The sequence below is a fragment of the Eumetopias jubatus genome, unplaced genomic scaffold (genome assembly GCF_037043125.1).
Source record: "Eumetopias jubatus isolate StellerSeaLion01/CBP00866 unplaced genomic scaffold, mEumJub1_p1.0 scaffold_16, whole genome shotgun sequence".
NCBI lineage: Eukaryota > Metazoa > Chordata > Mammalia > Carnivora > Otariidae > Eumetopias > Eumetopias jubatus.
This window is the reverse complement of record NW_028274822.1, coordinates 80,118,379-80,137,562: the sequence shown is the minus strand read 5'-3', so window position 1 is coordinate 80,137,562 and position 19,184 is coordinate 80,118,379. Positions and strand designations below refer to the sequence as shown.

The window sequence follows — 19,184 nt, the reverse complement described above, 5'->3', positions numbered from 1 at the left end:
AATAACCAAGGGATGCTGTCAGCCTCTCTGAATGGTACCAGCTTTCAGGCCTGTGGATGTCTGGGCTTTCCTGTTACAGTCCAAACTCACTACTTCTGGTGAGTACTGGGAAAACAGGAAAGATCCAATTAGAAAGTTCTGAAGCATAGAATATTTCCCCCAAATGTCAGGTTTCTGCCTCTCAAAAATGCCAAGTGTATCCCTGCCTCAGGGCCTTTGCACTGACTCGTCCCTCTGCACTGAACACCTTCAGTCCCCCATTTTCTTCACTTCCATACACAAAATGCCCAGTCGGTGGTGGGGGATAAGTCCTGGGCTCACCAACATTGGCCCATCCATTTTAGACCTCATTAATAAGGATTACATTCTGTCTTGGGTGTTTCTGAATAATTGTCTACCTGCCTATGCATCAGAAAAGCATGGGTGTCAGTCAGCAACTGGAAGGGAGAGGCAGCGGGCACACTCTGCCACGTCAGCTGAGTGAGAGAGGGAAGACAAGCCAGTGTGGAGTGACACTCATGCCAAGAAGGGAGCACTGGATAGTGACCTTGCGGCAGGGCATTCACACACTCAACTGGTATTTATTGAACACCTACTGTGTGCTAGACACTGTTAGACACTGGGGGCACTGTAGTGAACAAGACAGAGAGTGACCTGGCCCTTCTGGGACACTGCTGGGAGAGAAGTGGAGATAAATCATAAGTAAACCCACACATGAACCACTAGAATATCAGTTGGTGATAAGGATATATGATGATGAGGGGGGAAAAGGCAAGTGCAAAGGCCCTGAGGTAGGGATAAGCTTGTTAAGTTCAAAGGACCAGCAAGGAGGCCAGTGTGGTTGGAGTGGAAGGGTGTGGTTAGTGTAAGGAGATGAAGTCAGACAGGAGGAAGGGTCCTCATCTCATTGGCTTGGAGGAAATCAGGTGGGTGAGGAAGATGTGAATTACAATGAAGTGGGCTGAGTCCGGGAAAGAAATCATAGAGTATGCTGAAGGGCTAATATTGTAAACCGGCATTCAAGAAGCACTTACTATATGTGAAGCAAAATCTTATCATGCCCATTTTACAGATGAGGAAACTGAGGCACAGAAAGGTTAACTAAGTTGTCCAAGGTCACAGAGTTAGTACACTGGAGCCAGGAGTCAAATCCTGGCAGTCTGCCCTTCAAACCATGTCCTTAACTACTGGACTCTCCTGCCTCTTGGCCATTATGTATAATTCATTCATTCATTCATTCAACATGTGTTTACTGAGTATCTCCTATGTTCCAAGCAAGGTTGCAAGGGCCAGGCTACAGTGACAAACTAGATAGATGTGATTTCTGCCCTCATGGAGTTCACAGTGCATTGTGGGAGTGAGGGGAGGGATGACAGGTGTATGATCATTAAAATCAAGGGCAATGGGTGCTATAACATGGGATGTTGGCGGTGTATAAGGAACTGTGGAAGCACATAGAAGAGGCACCTAACCCAGAGCATTTGACTTCTAATTGAGACCTGAAGGACAAGTGGGTGTTAATCAGGCAAAGAGAGAAGAGCAAGGTCTTGCAGGCAGAAAGACCAGCTTATGCAAAGGTCTTGAGGTGAGAGGCATATCATAGCTTCCAGAACCATGCAAGTGACAGCAGAGAACAAATGGAAGGTGCCGTGACTCATGATCTTCCATACCTCCCTGCTGTGGCCAGATCCAGTCATCCCCAGTGGTTCCCATCTCAGTGCTGGGCATCACCATCCATCTGCCTGGGCAAGCCATTGGGGGGGTGGGGAGCTATCCTGGACATCATTCTCTTTATCCCCCTGCACCTGATCCGTCCCCAAGTCCCACCATTTTAGCTTCTAAAGAGCTCTAGAATCCACCCCCTATTCGTTCTCCCCATTTAACTGACCAGCACGCCGGCCAGACCAACATCATCTTTCAGTTGGATGAATGCAATCACCTCCTAAATCCTAGCCATCGCTTACTGCTACTGGTGTTATAATCCACACCAGCAGGTTTCAGTACTATAATCTACCTAATCATCTATGGTACACCTGTTAGTCCTATTGGTACTGCCACTGTCACAAGTATTACTACAGTCCGTCCACACCAGGAGCAGAAGGATGTAGAAGAATTCTTCCCTTCTTTCCCATTTGTACTTTCTGCCTGCTGAGCTCCAAGGTATTTTCCTTCTGTCCCCTCGTGAAGCCACATCCCAGACAGCTCCATTTCCTTTGAAGGCCTGGCCAGACAGCCCCAACGCTTCTTTAAGATCTGTCTTCACTACAGTCTCTTCTGGCAGACATGCAGGGGGGGGAAGTGATCTTTGGGCAAGACTTGGTAGCGACAAATTCCTCCGACCATGCCAACAGCCTGAAGCCATGAGAACCAAAAAATCTGACCTTGCCCAGGTGGGAGGCACCCTAGCGATCCTCCCTAAAGACTGAGCATCACTCAGCCAGTTTGCAAACTCTCTTGACCATCCACATGGATGCCCTAGAGGCTGGGGAGAGGCTGGAATCCCAGACGTGAGGTAACAGACACGGTGGGGAGCACCGTGAGGCAGGAGGAGGAGGTGTGGGGTGCAGCTGGTGGGTGGGCAGCCAGCAGCCTTCGTTGGCAGGGTGTGGTGGGAGTGAGGTAATAAGCATGATGAAAGAGGCCATCTTTTGAGGTTCCAGATGTGTGATGGGTGGTCATCACGAGCCAAGAAATTGGGGGCCCGGGCGTGAGCCGTGCCTCTCCACCCTGGGCTGTGTTGAACTGCACACTTGAAACCAGGCATGAGGAGGCCCCTGGCAGGGCTGTTGTACTTGGGGCTCTGATGTTTTAATTAGCCAGCAGTAATATTAGATGACTCAGGAGGGGACAAATGGGGAGATTAATATAGCAGTCAGGGGCCCTGCATGGGGGATGCAAATGATTTTTCTGAGTGGGGATGGAAACGTTCTCGCTAAAAATGCAGATTAGGGGCACTTGTGAGTTATTAAGCTGGGGACAGGGCACAAGTGGGCTTTGGGCAGCGTTTACATGCGTCCTTTTCTGGATTTGTGTCTGGGGTGGTCAGTGGAGCTTTTCAGGTGGCGGGAGACACCGGCTCGATATTGGTGGGCTCTGTGCGAGGGCTGCCTGGGATTGCTCCTAAATGGGGACAGGAGGCTCTGAACTTGTGGGCATTTCAAAGGCTCTGCAACACCTCTTTGCTTCTGGAGCCGGCAGGGTTCCTGAAGAAATGGGAGGCAATGGTCTTGCAGCCAGAGAGGAGATAGAGAGGCAAGGCCCTATCAGCCCAGAGCCCTGAGCCCGGAATTCAGCTTTGTAGGTACCCTGACACCCTGTTTCCTTCTGCCCTCTCCACCCCTCCCTCCTCTTTCCCCTTCAACAAATACCTATTGAGTACCTACTGTGTGTGCCCGGGACGCGTGTTCTTGGCCCTACAGTGGTTCCCACTCTCATCCCACAACTGGGGGAAGCCTCGTACACCTGCATGCAGGGATCTGCAAACGGCAGCCCGTGGGCCAAACCTTGTCTGCTGCCTGTTTTTATACAGCCCACAAGTTAAGAATGATTTTTCCATTCTTAGCCCGTTGAATAAAAATATCCAAAGAAGAGTAATGTTTCATGACACAAGTTATAGGAAGTTCAAATTTCAGTGTCCATAAATAAAGTTTTATTGGCACATGGCCACACTCATTTTTTTTTTTAAGATTTTATTTATTTATTTGAGAGAGAGAGTGAGAGACAGAGAGATCATGAACAGGGAGGAGGGGTAGATGGAGAAGCAGACTCCCCGCTGAGCAGGGAGCCGGATGCGGGGCTCAATCCCAGGACCCTGGGATCATGACCTGAGCTGAAGGCAGATGCTTCACTGACTGAGCCACCCAGGCGCCGTGCCCACGCTTTACTCTTCTTCAAGGCACTTTTCACTGCCTGCAATTTGCGAGTGTATATGTATCTGCATGTATATATATCTATGTCTCTGTGTCTTATAGATCTGTATATATATATATATATATGTAATGTCTACAGATATTTAGATACAGATATGTCCAGCCCCTAGACGAGTGTCCAGCATATAGTACATACTCAACAAACACCTGAGGTTTGCCACAGACTGAACTGTGTCCCTCCTGAATTCATATGTTAAAGCCCTAACTTACTGGAGACAGGACCTCAGGAAGTAATTAACATTAAAAGAGGCCATAAGAGGGGCGCCTGGGTGGCTCAGTCGGTGAAGCCTCTGCCTCCGGCTCAGGTCCTGATCCCAGGGTCCTGGGATCGAGTCCCGCATCGGGCTCCCTGCTCAGCGGGAAGTCGGCTTCTCCCTCTCCCTCTGCTCCTCCCCTCCCTTGTGCTCTCTCTCTCACTCATTCTTTCTCTTAAACAAACAAATCTTTAAAAAAAAAAAAGAGGCCATAAGAGTAGAACTTAATCTGATAGGATTGGTGGCCTTATAAGAAGAAGCAGAGAAACCTCTGTCTGTCTTTCTCTCCCTCCACGCATACACAGAAAGGCAGAGGAAGGACACAGTGAAGGTGGCCGTCTCGGAGCCAGGAAGGAAGCCCTCGCCCGATGTGACCGTGCTGGCACCCTGACCTTGGTCTGCTAGCCTCCAGAACTACGAGAAGAAACTTTCTATGTCTAAGCCACCCAGCCTGTGGTATTTTGTGATGGCAACCCAAGCCGACGAACACAGGTCTAAATGCATTTCTAAATCATAGAGTCCCTCGGATGCTAAGCCAAAGGCTTTTGTCTTGATTTAGTAGAGAACGGGGGACCCTTGAAGCTGCCTGCTGGAGCGGGGAGCTTCTCAAAGCTAAGGTTTAGAACACATGACTGCAGGGGTTGCGGGAGGGAGAGGGTGAGGGCGGGGGGGGGGGGGGTGGGTGCTTGTTGTTGCCGCAGTGCAGGTGGGGAGCTGGGAGGGTGGATCACAGCTGCGGTGGAGAGTGCGGTGCCAGAAGCAGGACAGACAGCCCGGGGGTGGGAGCGGGTGGGAGGGCACAGGACAAAGTCAACACTGATTCGGAGGCTTCCTGGTGAGTGGGAGGCGGCGAGCCTTCTAGCAGAAGTTGGGGAGGAAGGGGAGGAAGTGACGGGAAGGTGCAGGGAGGGGGGCTTTTAAGGTAGGAAGATAGACACAAGACGTCAGAATCTGGAAGATCTAGAAACAGAAGCGAAGCACCTTGCCCTTCTCCAATTTCCCCAATTATGGGCTGTCACAGTCAGGAGCCTCACCATGGAACGGGGACAGGAGCTTGACCGACAGCAGGGAGGGAGGCCCCTTGGGAGACACATTTCAGGAACTGTTATGGGTCGAACTGTGTCCCTCCCAGATTCATATGCTGGTGTCCTAACCCCCAGCACCTCAGAATACGGCCTTATTTGGAGTCTTTAGTGAGGCATTTAACTTAAAATGAGGTCTTTTGGGTGGGATGACTGGTGCCCTCACGAAAAGGGGGAATTCTGAGACAGACACACGCACAAAGAGAAGGCCGTGGGGCACAAGGACGCCATCCACAAGCCAAGGAGGGAGCCCTGGGGGGGATTCGCCCGCACAGCCCTCAGAAGGAACCAACCTGCCAACACCTTGATTTTCAGGAGATCGCCAGCCTCCAGAATGTTTCTGTTGTTTAAACCACCCAGTCTGCAATGCCTTGTGACAACAGCCCTAGGAACTAATCCAGGAGCTAAAGCCCAAACCTGTACGAAGCAAGCAGCTTCTGACTCTTTGACTGTTGGTGCCAGGGACAGCTTCTCCCTTCTAGGCCTGCAGCAACCTGCCCCGCTTGGCTTGTTCTAAAATGAGGGCAGCATCCTGGGGCTGAGCTGGGTACCATGCCAGCCACCCCAGGGGCCGGATCCACACACCATGCCCTCCACCACAGCCTCAAGCAGCACTGCCCCAACCTGTGGGCAGCAAGCGTAACCCGGTTGTGAGCTGTGGCAGATCAGGGTCCCGGACTGCAGACCTGTAAACTAGCAGGTATGCACCCATCTCTGTGATGAAAAAATTGCTACTTATAAAACTTAACCAACTGTGTTTAGTACCTTCAAGTATAATTTCCTAGTAGTGTATTCAAGGCGTCATTTCTAAAGTGATTCATTCTGTATAATAACTCCAAGGAAGCTCGAAATCACTGATTCTCTGCCCTCCTCTCTCTCCCCCTGATTCAACAGGCTATTTTCTGTGGAGGATAATTACAGAAGGAGGTGTTCCAGAGTCAGACCATCACAGTTAGGATCCATAGACAAGGTCCTCTACCAATAAGGGGTCTTTTTTTTTTTTTAAGATTTTATTTATTTATTTGACCGAGAGAGACACAGCAAGAGAGGTAACACAAGCAGGGAGAGTGGGAGAGGGAGAAGCAGGCTCCCCGCAGAGCAGGGAGCCCGACGCGGGGCTCAATCCCAGGACCCTGGGATCATGACCCGAGCCGAAGGCAGACGCTTAACGACTGAGCCACCCAGGTGCCCCAGATAGGGGGCTTTAAGTTACATTGCTGAGAAGATGCTTACAGTGGCACTGATATTGCAAGGTAGCCTGATGTTATTAGACAACTTTGTTTTTTTTTTTTTAAAGATTTTATTTATTTATTTATGAGAGAGAGAGAGAGAGAGAGAGAGAAACAGCATGAGAGGGGAGAGGGTCAGAGGGAGAAGCAGGCTTCCCGCTGAGCAGGGAGCCTGACGTGGGGCTCGATCCCAGGAGGCCGGGATCATGACCTGAGCCAAAGGCAGTCACTTAACCAACTGAGCCACCCAGGCACCCCGTTATTAGACAACTTTGAACTTGGTCCTGTTACCAGACCAAAATGTATATGTGCATTATGAATTGATCTTAAAAGAAATCCTGTAATTATCTTGTGGCCTAACCCCATTCTGTTACATTTGTACCGTGTGCGTGCGTTTATTAAAAGCATTAACTTGCTAAAGGTAAATATTTAAAATGCACAAGGCTTGCGATCATGTTTTGAACTTTTTACCTTTTAAGATATCCCGAGACACTCAGCAAATGAAAGTCCTATTGACCTCTGAGAATCTCTGTTTGGAGGGGTATCAGTTTGCACAGCATGGAGGAAAAAGGACTTTGACCTAACTTGGCTTATCCGGGAAAAGAACATGAATGTGGTTTGAGGCCGTGAATACGCATGAGGAGCGGTATCACAGATTCCTGAACCAGAAATCATGGTCCCACTGGAAACAGTTGGGACAGCTTGCTTTGAATATACTCACTATTAAAACAAACAAAGCAAAATATGTGGAAATTCCTGCAGGGCTGAACCTAAACCCTCATCAATTCAGGCCCGGCTTCCTGGCTCCACCTTGGCTCTGCCCACCTGCGGCAGCAGGACATGGAAGGCTGGTCTCATGGCTAAGTGACCTATAAAGACCCTGGGGGTCACCAGCAGGTGATGGCTTGGGTAGAGGGAAGCGAAATATCAGCAAGGTTTGGATTCTGCTGCCATTGGGGGCTGAGGGAGGCTCCGTCCCACATCAATTCCCAGAAAGTATCTTTGTTGAGGCTTTTGTCCCCTGTTTGAGGGCTTCCTTGGAACACTGGGTGACCTGAGAAAGAGGGGCCTCCTGAAGCACTTTTGGGAAAATCCAACCCGGATGTCATATTCTGGTCATGAGCTGGATTAAGCCAAGGGACCGCTGGCCCAGCTGAGCTGAGGGCAATAATGAGTTCAGTAGGAGTTTTTAGCTAGTGATTTGGGGTACCCTCCCAACAGACAGAGATTCATCTCAAAACACAGGAGTTTCCTTAAAGTGCTCAGAGAGGTTCAGGGACAGACACCCCAAGATGTCACCCTGGATGGAGCCAGTGAATCTGCCAAAGCCAGCTGGGTGGGTCTGCAGGGAACGTCTGAATGTGATGCTACCTAACCCCAAATATCACAGTGTGATTACTGCTGTGGTGTGTGTGTGTGTGTGTGTGTGTGTGTGTGTGTGTGTGTGATGTCTGTAGCTTGCCGTAGAAGTGGAAGTTTCTGGAAGTCAAGGCAATTGTTTGATGAAAAGACAATGTCCAGATGGTGAACTTCTTAAGGGCAGTGATCGCATCTGACCCCCTTCCATCGTGAGCAACATTTAGTAAATACCTATTTGGTGCCTGACTGGGACTAGGCCACTGCACATCTCCTGGCTCATGGAGTCCTCATGGTAACCCATTTCTCAGAGGAGAAAACAGAGGTTCTGAGAGGTGACATGACTATCTTCAAATGAACAGCTAACAGGCAACAGAGCTGGGTGTGGGATTCAGGCCCTCAAAGGCTGGCCTTTCCACTGCAGACCCGGCTCCTGGCCCCCGTGCACTCCCAGAGCCTGGCCCCCTGCAGCAGAAAGATGCACGCTACCTCAATCTGAATGATCGACAAGGATGATGACGGAGTCACAGAGGGAGAGCGGTGTGGCTCTGTTCCCAAGACTCAGCGGCTGCTCACATTCCCTTTCCAGGCCCCAAGGGTGTCATCTGTAGAAGAGGGATGGTGCTCCCTGCCCTATCTGCCTCACATTAGCCGTATAACAATTAGCAGTAAAACTATACCTAAATGAGCCATATAATAATCAGCCAAATGAAACAACAGCAACAACAACAATAATAGTAATGACGCCCATTTTTGGAGCGCTTATTCTGTGCCTGGCCTTTAAGAATTAACAGTGGGCTCTGGGGCTCTGCCACTCACTAGTCATGTGATCTTCCTCAAGCTAACCCTCTGTGCCTCAGTTTAGTCATCTGTAAAATGGGGGCAATAGTACTTCATTGGGTTGGGGTGGGGGGTTCACTGAGACCAGGGACCTGAAGTGCTCAGCACCGCGCCCGACAAGGCTCAACAATGTATCAGCTACCATTGTTATAGACGCGGTCGCTTCACACCTCACCTCCACACAACTGGACGAGCCTGTTAGGAAATGGAGCCTCTGCGCAGATGCTAACTCGTCTGACCAAGGTCACCAGAAGGACGAGGCCCAACCGGAGTGGCCCCCAGAGCTGCGGGTAGGGAGTCCAAGGACTCGAATGGCCACACCCCCACAAGGGGGGTACAGGGATCCGCATTGTTATTTTTACCCTGCCATCATTAACGCCCAGGATTCCTGGCAGCAGGCTAGGTTGTCGCTGAGAGGCAGGGACTGTCGCTGGTTTGCCTTCATTGAGACGCACCCCGGCTGGGGCTGGCTGCCTACTTTTGGCTTTCAGCGAAGCCAGCACCTGGGTGGCTGGCCAGCTGGGGCACATGCCTGGGTGGAGAGGCGCCCTGACCGCCTCTGATCCTCTGATCACTGGGGACCCACAAGCACACCCCCTCCACTCGCCTCATAATTTGGGGCTCTCCAGGCACTGGGATGATGCTGACACTTACCTCGGAGTACAGGAAAGCTTCTCAACAGATTCTGACATTTTGAAAGCAGCCAGCAAGCCCCACGTCCCCAGGGGTGAGGAAAAGCCAGGCTCCGGATGAGGTGGTGGCGGTGGGGAGGGGGATTTTGATGTAACAGTCATCTATCTGATTACCTGATCGCCTGTGTCAGCGAGAGGCTGGAGAGAGGGGCAGCGGGCTGAATAAGAGGGGGGAACCCCAACTGGAAATCCCACCTCCCCCAGGCCCAAGACCCTCCCTCGCATCCACGAAGGATTGGACTGATGCTTAATTAGTATCTGAAAATAGATATTCTGCCCCGAAGCCGGACACGATTCACCCTTTCCTCCCTTAGGAAAGCAAATTGGGCAAGTAAGAAAATAGTTGCTTCATAAGAAGGGAAGCAGAGGGGCGCCCGGGTGGCTCAGTCGGTTAAGGAACCAACTCTTGATTTTGACTCAGGTCATGATCTCAGGGTCGTGAGATTGAGCCCCGCATCGGGCTCTGCACTGGGCATGGAGTCTGCTTAAGATTCTCTCTTTCTCTCCCCCCTCAAATATATAAATAAAAAAAATCTTTTTAAAAAATTATTTATTTGTTTATTTGAGAGAGAGCGCGCGCGCGCATAGTGAGAGGAAGGACAAAGGGAGAGGGAGAAGCAGACTCAGTCCCAGGTTCAATCTGAAGACCCTGGGATCCTGAGATCATGCCCTGAGCCAAGGGCAGCTGCTTAACTGACTGAGCCACCCAGGCGTCCCTAAATAAATAAATCTTAAAAAAAAAAAAAGGGAGGCAGAGAAGGGCTTGATTCAAATGCTGAGGTTTTGCAGGGAGAAGGGACCAACAGCAGTTTCTCAAGTCATTTACATAGGATAGCATTTTCACTTAAGAGGATTATTATGTCGGGGCGCCCGGGTGGCTCAGTCGTTAAGGGTCTGCCTTCGGCTGAGGTCGTGATCCCAGGGTCCTGGGATGGAGTCCCACCTCGGGCTCCCTGCTCCATGGGAAGCCTGCTTCTCCCTCTCCCGCTCCCCCTGCTTGTGTTCCCTCTCTCTGTCAAATAAATAAATAAATAAATCTTAAAAAAAAAAAAGAGGATTATTATGCCAAGGGCCTTTAGGATGGTGTCAAAATTCATTATGTGTCCCTGGTGTTATCAGCACTAAAGACAACCTCAGAGGTCCGACAATGATCCTTAGCAAGAAAAGAAAACGCAGTATATCGTACACCTGCCACAGCGGTTACTTTTACTATTAATACCTTTTCCTACTAGACAAATTCCTACGTGATCTTCAAAACCCAGTTCAAATGTTACCTCTTCAGCTAAACAGTTCCTGATACCTGCTGAGGTATTGATGTTCCCACAGTGTTTTGGGTCCCTTTGTATTTTAGGATTAATTGCACTGTGAAGGGCTTAAGGGCAGGGAGGGTGATGTTTATTCATCTTTGCTTCTACCCCAGAGCTATGCACATGGCAGGTGCTGGGTGAAGGTTTGGTGATGGGTGAGCTGATTTATTCTATCTACCAGCCCAGGCCAGATACAGTTTGGGAAAAGAGATGTTAAAGATGAACATTACACAGGTTGGTTAAGCATCCGCCTTTGGCTCAGGTCATGGTCCCAGGGTCCTGTGATGGAGCCCCATGTCGGGCTCCCTGCTCAGCAGGGAGCCTGCTTCTCCCTCTCCTCCCTGCTTCTAATCTTTCTCTCTCTCTGTCTCTCTCTCTCCAATAAATAAAATCTTAAAAAAAAAAAAAGATTAGCATTATAGTCATTCACACACTGTGTTCTTGAGTTTCAGTGGCCATACCTGCTGCTGAATCAGACCCTTAGTAAGAGAAAAGCACCACTAGATAGAGATGAACATCTCAGCCTCCAGAGACTGAAGAGAGGGTGTTTCTATGGCTGATTTTCCTTGAATCTGGACAAAGGAGAGAATCAAGAAGGATGGGGCAGACCTCACTGTTCCTTCAGGGAGCTACCAGTCTTCTGAATCAGGAAGTTCTTTCTCTTGTCTAGCCTGTATCCACCCTGCTTCACCTGGACTCTGTTGCCTTTGGCCCAGTCCTTGGGGAAAATGCGGACCAGCTGTTCTTTTACTTCCTTCTGTCTCTTCCCGACTCAGGAAAGCAGGTAGTGGCTGGGTCTCTCTTTGTATTATGAACAATGCTAACCCCCCGCAGATGCCTAAAAAAGCAGCAAATGTGGGTTACAACTGGGAGGAAGGAAGCCGATCCCGGGAGCTCCAGGTAAAGTGGCTTTGAGCATGTAGAGAAGAGGCTAAGCATATATGCCGGTCTTTTAGGACAGAAAGAAGAACATTACGTTTTCTATTAATTTGCTCAGCCCGGGAAACATTTCTCAGGACTGTGGCTATGGAGATGTCTAGCAGGAAGTAACAGGGCTGCTCCCTTAGCTCTGAGGCCGGGACTCAAATATAACCAGGCCCTTGGATCTCTACCCTCTTCCAGCTGTATTTCTGAGACACATTTGGAAAACTGAGTCTCAGACAACTGAGCCAGGATGATCTTGCTGGCCGGTGGTTTTGGTCATAGACGACACCGAGGATTTGCCGATGATAAGGGAGAGAATGTACATCCCAGCATGGCCGATCTGTATGTCACGCATCCAGGAGCACCCAATTCTTCCTATCTTAACCTCAGGAAGATGTAGTTTTTCCTCCTTTGCCCAGCACCCTCTCTCCTTCTTCAAGCAATTTTTAAGTGGGCCCTAAGGCAAGTTCTCAGCACCTCTCCCTGATGGCTATGGACTGAAAGTTTGAGACCCCCCACCCCAAATTCATATGTTGAAACCTAATCCCCAAAGTAAGGGTACTAGGAGGTGGGGCCTTGGGGAAGTGATTAGATCACCTTCTAAAAGAGACCCCAGAGAGATGCCCCTTTTGCCATGTGAGGACACAGCAAGACTCCCCCTGCCATGACCCAGGAAGTGGGCTCTCAGCAGACCCTGAATTGCTGGTGCCTTGATCTTAGACTTCCCAGCCTCCAGAACGGTGAGAAATAAATGTCTGTTGTTTGTAAGCCACCCAGTTTATGGAATTTTGGAACTAGCGCAGCCTGTCCAACCTAAGACACTGATCATTGCATCATGGATCTCTGTAAAGGGGACCAGGGGTCTTATTAATCACTCCTGCCCCATTCCCAATATTAAGAACCCCACTCCTCGGGCTTGAAGTTCAAGGTTATGGTTTCTAAGCCATCACAGTCTAACTGAGGTGGACAGCATAAAAGGAAATGGCCATCATCCTGCCATTGCTTTAGAATTCAGCAGTGACTTTAAGGGTCTTTCTGGTGGGGTGAAGGCATCCTCTGCTTTGTCTCTGTGAGTCAGGTGTCAGGAGTTACTGCAAACCAGCAGTTACAAACTCTGATACCTGGAGGGGACAGGTAGATAGGTAAGGTAAATTAGCAAAGCAGGCTGGCTAATTTCAAGACAGAACACTCAGCTGCATATTAAACACGCAAAAATATTCTTCATTTTTTAAAATTAAAAATAGAGCTACCCTATGACCCAGCAATTGCACTACTGGGTATTTACCCCAGAGACACGGATGTAGTGAAAAGAAGGGCCCTATGCACCCCAATGTTCATAGCAGCAATGTCCACAATAGCCCAACTGTGGAAAGAGCCGAGATGCCCTTCAACAGACGAATGGAAAAAGATGTGGTCCGTGTATACAACGGACTATTACTCAGCCATCAGAAAGGATGAATACCCAACTTTTGCATCCACATGGATGGGACTGGAGGAGATGATGCTAAGTGCAATAAGTCAGGCAGAGAAAGTCAATTATCATGTGGTTTCACTTATTTGTGGAACGTAAGGAACAGCGTGGAGGACATTAGGAGAAGGAAGGGGAAAATGAAGGGGGGGGGGAATCGGAGGGAGAGACGAACCATGAGAGACTATAGACTCCAAGAAACAAACTGAGGGTTTCAGAGGGGAGGGGGTTTGGGGGATGGACGAGCCCGGTGGTGGGTATTAAGGAGGGCACGTGTTGCATGGAGCACTGGGTGTTATATGAAAACAATGAATCAGGGCGCCTGGGTGGCTCACTCATTAAGCATCTACCTTCAGCTCAGGTCATGATCCCAGCGTCCTGGGATCGAGCCCTGCATCGGGCTCCCTGCTCGGTGGGAAGCCTGCTTCTCCCTCTCCCACTCCCCCTGCTCGTGTTCCCTCTCTCGCTATGTCTCTGTCAAATAAAAAAAAAAACCAAAAAAACAAAACAAACAATGAATCATGGATCACTACATCAGAAACTAATGATGTACTGTATGGTGACTAATATAACATAATAAAATAAAATTAAATTTAAAAAAGAATATTCTTAAAAAAAATTTAAAAAAATTAAAAAAAGAATATTCTTCATTTTTATAAAACATGAAATCTTTCTCATGTTTCCTGAAACATACAAACCTCCTGGTCTATCTCTACCTGCCGCTTATAATAAAGCCATGGATAGAAAAATGTTTCCCTTTCATCCTAAGAAAATCAATAGCACTAATGTTATAAAAAGTGACAACAGACAATGGTCTTAAGGGGAGGGACACGATAGGGAGTGGCGGGGATTGTGGCAAACTGGAAAGCCCATGCTCTGTCTGCAGGAGCAGCTGCTACTCAGTCTGGGCAGTTCATTGTCCCATAAGAATACAGGCTCGAGGTGGTCAGCGTGTCCACATTTTTTAAGAGAAGCTGTGAATATATTTATATAAAATTTTAAAACATTGGCAGGAAATTCAAAGTACAAATACAAATTGTCCCTTAGGGCACTATAGTGCAGACCTAACAAAGCACATCCAGAGCCTGGATCTAGCCTGAGGCTGTCTCTGTTCTTTTGTCTTGGGAGGATTTGAATTATGGCAATACCGCTTTCCTTTCCGTTAAGAAAGAAAATACAAAGACAAATGTTAACTTCATTTGTTCACTTAATCATGAATGGAAAATAGCCCCCTCATGCTCACAGTGTGGCCCCGAGTTCTGAGGACAGCGTAATAGATGTCTACATAGGTGCTTCTCCTCCAAGCGACCCTAGAGGCCGCTGCAAGAGGGTGAGTGACTAGCCAGAGGGGGCATGGGTCTGACCTACCACAGAATCCCTGACGTCCTTCCTTATCTTCCTGGCCAGCTATCAGCAGCTAAGGAAAGCAATCCCCACTGAGGCTCTGGAATGTCCCATCCTCCCCATAGAAGGCTATGTAGTGAGGCTTTGGGTCATTGCTCAGGTGAGCTGGTAGCGAAAGATGCCATCCATACAGATGTATGAGAAGACAGAACCTGGCAACCTGCCCCATGCCATCCAGAGCTGGAGGCAGGTGGAGAGAAGAAGGTGACCTTGCTGAGTGACCTGGGCCATCTCCCTGTTCTGACCTCCCACCCATCATTCCTCCCGTACTTCACTGCAGTGCAGAGGATGGGTGGGAAATTCATATGCTTTAATAGGGTCACACTGGCCTGGTCCGTGAGCTGCCCAAGCAGGTGAGAACGAGGCACTGCTGATCCCTAGCCAAATCTCTCCATGCTCAGAAACAATACTGACTCAGCTGTCAAAACACGTCTCAGCAAACTGGCAAAGACTGAGAAGTTTGATAATATGTTAGGTTGGTGAGGCTGTGGGGACACCACCACTCTCCTGCTTAGCTGGTAGGATCGGGGCAATCTTTACGGTGAGCCATTTCTCAATTTCTGCCCCAGTCACAAATGCATATGATCGTTGAGCCAGCAATTTCACGTCTAGGAATTTATGCTATTGAAAAGCCTGCCCATGTGCCACGTGAGACATTTAGGCAATGTCATCCATTACAGCAATATCATAGCAAGATATTGGCAATGACCTAAGGGTCCATTATGGAGGACTGGCTCAGTAGGTTTGGGGGAACCATAAAATGGAATATTATACAGCTGTGAAAAAGATCCAGGACTCTCTTCCCCTACGAATTGGGGGGTAATCACCAAGATATGCTGATAAGTGAAAAGCAAGGCGCAGAGCAATATGTATAATGTGCTCTCATTTGTGTGAAAATAATGTGTGTGTGTATTTGTCAGTCCATGTATAAAATATTGCTGAAAGAACCAGAGAAATGACAAATATCGCTTGCCTCTGGGGAGGGAAACTGTGTGGCTGGGATTAGGGGAGAGAGGAAACCTTTTTACCATGTATCTTTACCTGCTAAATTTGGGATGTGAATGGCATGGGAGCGTCTCTGTTGGTGGAAACAGAATTGAAATTTGAAAAATGGCAAGATCACGAACAAAGCAAAACAAAGGCAAAATCCGGATCCCAGGACACATGCTCCTGGCCTCAGTGCCCCTGAGCTCTCCAGCTGTGGTGGCTCATTTCCATCCCAACATGGTTTGACATTTGGCATCCCTCCCCTCATCCTTACACGGGGGAAGGTTCAGGGAGCCATGGAGTGTGGGAGCCAAGCTGGTACCATCCACTTACCTGCTCCTTCTCTGAATATGGGTTGTTGAGGACGACGGGCACATGGCCCTTGCCCCACAAGTCACTGAAGACTCGGTCATTCTCCATGCCGAGGGGCAGCGGTTTGTGTGACTTGCTGTCCACACCTCTGAAAGGCAAGGAAGAGGAAGTAAGAAAGGCATGACATCAGGAGGGACAGGCTGCTGGCCCTGTTCTAAAAGTCCCAAGTCTGTACAGCACCTCCACGGTTCACCCACAGGACTCTACGTGGAGCCAGCACGCTGTGGGTGCCCAGCCTGCTGCTCGGCAGAACCGCCAGCAACACGTGGGAAGGCAGCCCCATCGTCACTGATGTCGGCGCTGATGGTGGGCATGCACCCACCTTTGTGGACATCACTTCCGGATGGCCATGACATGGCTTTGGTCCTCCCTTCCCACTTCCCCATTTCAAAGATCTAGGAACACAGAAGGCTCATCTCCCGGCAGACCCACTGGACGACTTAAGATGTAGGAAGCAGGACAGATAGGGGAGAAAACAAGTCCCAGGGGCCAGGGTGATAAGTCATCCTAATTCTGAATAAGCACTGATAATGAGACTAATGACACCTCACCAAGAGAAACAGAAATGATTCTGAAAATGAGAGGAACAGAGCAACAAAAATATTAAGACTATTAAAAATGATAGCCAGTATTTATTAAGCACTTATTATGTGTCAAGCACTTTACAAGTGTTTTAATTTAATCCTTGTGACAACTCTATGAGGCAGGGATGAATATTAGCCACATTTTATAGATGCTGTAAGCAAGACAGACACTAAGATGCTCAGGGTCACAGTTTTTCAGCCCACTCTTCACAGCCATTCTGAAGTGGAGGCTCTCATTATCAACATTCATCAGCACCATTATCACCACCACCACCAGCATCACCATCATCACCATCACCAGCATCACCACCAACATCACTATCATCACCACCACCCCCACCATCATCATCACCATCACCAGCATCACCACCATCACTACCACCACCACCATCATCACCACCATCACCATTGCCATCACCACCATCACCACCACCACCACCATCACCATCATCACCACCATCACTATCATCACCACCACCACCATCACCACCATTACCATTGCCATCACCACCATCACCACCACCACTGCCATCATCACCATCACCAGCATCACCACCAACATCACTATCATCACCACCACCACCATCATCACCACCACCATTACCATCACCACCACCACCAACATCACTATCATCACCACTACCACCACCACCATCATCACCACCATCACCACCACCACCACCATCATCACCATCACCAGCATCACCACCAACATCACTATCATCACCACCACCACCACCATCATCACCATCACCAGCATCACCACCAACATCACTATCATCACCATCACCACCACCACCATCACCAAGATCACCATCATCACCACTGCCACCACCACCACCACCACCATCACCATGCAAACTTCCATTGCTATCTCCACCACTGCCACCATCGTTCTCGTGATCATCACCATGCAGCCTCTCCTCATCAGCATAACCATCACGATCACCATCACCATGGCCATAATCACTCTCATCATTACCATCATCACTTTCCTTACGTCATCCTATTCATCATCATCACCATCACTACGAGGATCACCATCCTCCTCCACTGTCGCCATCATTAGCATCTTCATTATTATAATCATAATCCTCATAATCATCATCAGACAAGGAGACTGAGGCTCAGAGAGGTTACTTCACTAGCCTAAGTCACACAGCTACGGACAGTGGAGTTGGGATTCAAACCCAGACTTGTTCCTGACTCTAAATGCTGACTTCTTAACTGCAAAGCTTTCCTGGCTCTCTGCTCTTGAACTCAGATTCAGGAGGAGACAGTCTCAGCTAGGTTCCACCACCTGGTTATCCTCTAAGATGGAGAGAGGTCATGGCTGTGATGGAACTGACTTTGCCTCAAAATCCAGACCTTCTGACCAGCCCCGCCTCACCTCTGTCCTTCCTCCCTCTGAGCTCTGCCCTCCTGCTTCGGGACTACGGGCCTCTTTTTAACCCTCCTATCCACTTTTACTCTGACTATAGCATCTGTCTGTTCCCCAGCTTTGGGCACCGCGGCTTGCTCTGGGGTCCCTCCTGGTTTCAGTCTCAGGTGTCGAGGTTGACCCTTACCTAGTCCTCTGTTCTAACTTTCCCAGCTTTAGGGATTTATAATACCGGTCCCATCATTTCCCCTGACCCCTAGTTTGGTGCTGATAGTCATTTGGGATCACTCGGAAGTCAGGGCTCCGGCTCTGAGGGCATGGCCCTGAGTGGCCCCTCTGGCTGCTCCCTCGGGGCCAGCCAGACCTCCCTCCCTGCTGTGTCAAAGCGCTGGTGGCCTGCGTCAGAGCCACCTCCACTCTTCTGCGTGGAGAGTTCTGCAATTGTCAGAGGGAACATTCTGTTTTACCCTCTTGAAAATGTCACCAAAACACACAGGGAGTGGTTCTTGATGACAGCCATTTCGCAAGCCAATGGTTTCCCTACGTGGGGTAAACAGAGGGATTGTCTGTGAGATGGCTGCCCTAAATGCCACTCAGCTCCCTCTGGGCTCTGAAATGCCTGATCCTATGATATCACATGACTACAAATGGGGATTCAGCAGAGGTGAGGTGTTCGAGCGTCTGTAACATACCAGGTGCTGACACAGAAGTGACTTCATTGACTCTCAAAAGACATTAAAAGCCCTATTTTACAGATGCAAAAACTGAGCCCGGAGGGGTTCTGTAAGTTTCCCAGGGTCCCACAGTAAGCACAGAGAAGGGCTGGGATTTGAAACTAGGTCTGATTGATGCTTGGCCCAGATCTTTCCTTTTTTAAACAGAGACAGGAAAAAGTAGTTACTCTAAGCCAGAGGCTAAAGAGCAAGTAATCCAACATCTCTTGCTGAACGAGGCCAGTTTGCAAAAATTACGGGGAACAATTACCTAGGCAACTCCGAAATGGCTCACATGGCCTGTCTGTTGTGAATCTTCAGGGAGAGCTGTTTTTATCCTCTCCCCCACCACCTCCTTTTTTGAGAGCCTTTAACACCTCTGTTTAAATAATGCATCTGAAGTGTTTTGTCAACACAAACTTATTTAAGAGTCCTGTGTGATGAGCTAAATATAAAGAATATATTTAATAGGGGACCAGGGGGAACATCCAGGTTGAGCTAATTTGCTTCCGTTCACCCAGGAGCAAAATCAGAAGTAGATTTCAGTAGATTCCTAGCTCCCAGTCTGACAGTGATAATCAGCTTTGAGGGAAATATCTGGCTTATTGCCGCCAATTTGCTCACCCTGGGATCTAGCTGTTTGATGGGTTCCTATGGGCAGG

At 49.0% G+C, this 19,184-nt stretch overlaps 1 protein-coding gene across 1 annotated transcript in view; it reads right to left on the bottom strand.

Moving 5' to 3' along the window:
* The window catches only part of NOS1 (nitric oxide synthase 1), an 80,304-nt gene that overhangs the window by 50,176 nt on the left and 10,944 nt on the right, over positions 1–19,184 (bottom strand). Inside the window, exon 2 of the mRNA XM_028116601.2 lies at positions 15,806–15,932. Within this exon, the coding sequence (XP_027972402.1) occupies positions 15,806–15,932 (127 nt within the window). The remainder of the gene's footprint in view (positions 1–15,805; positions 15,933–19,184) is intronic.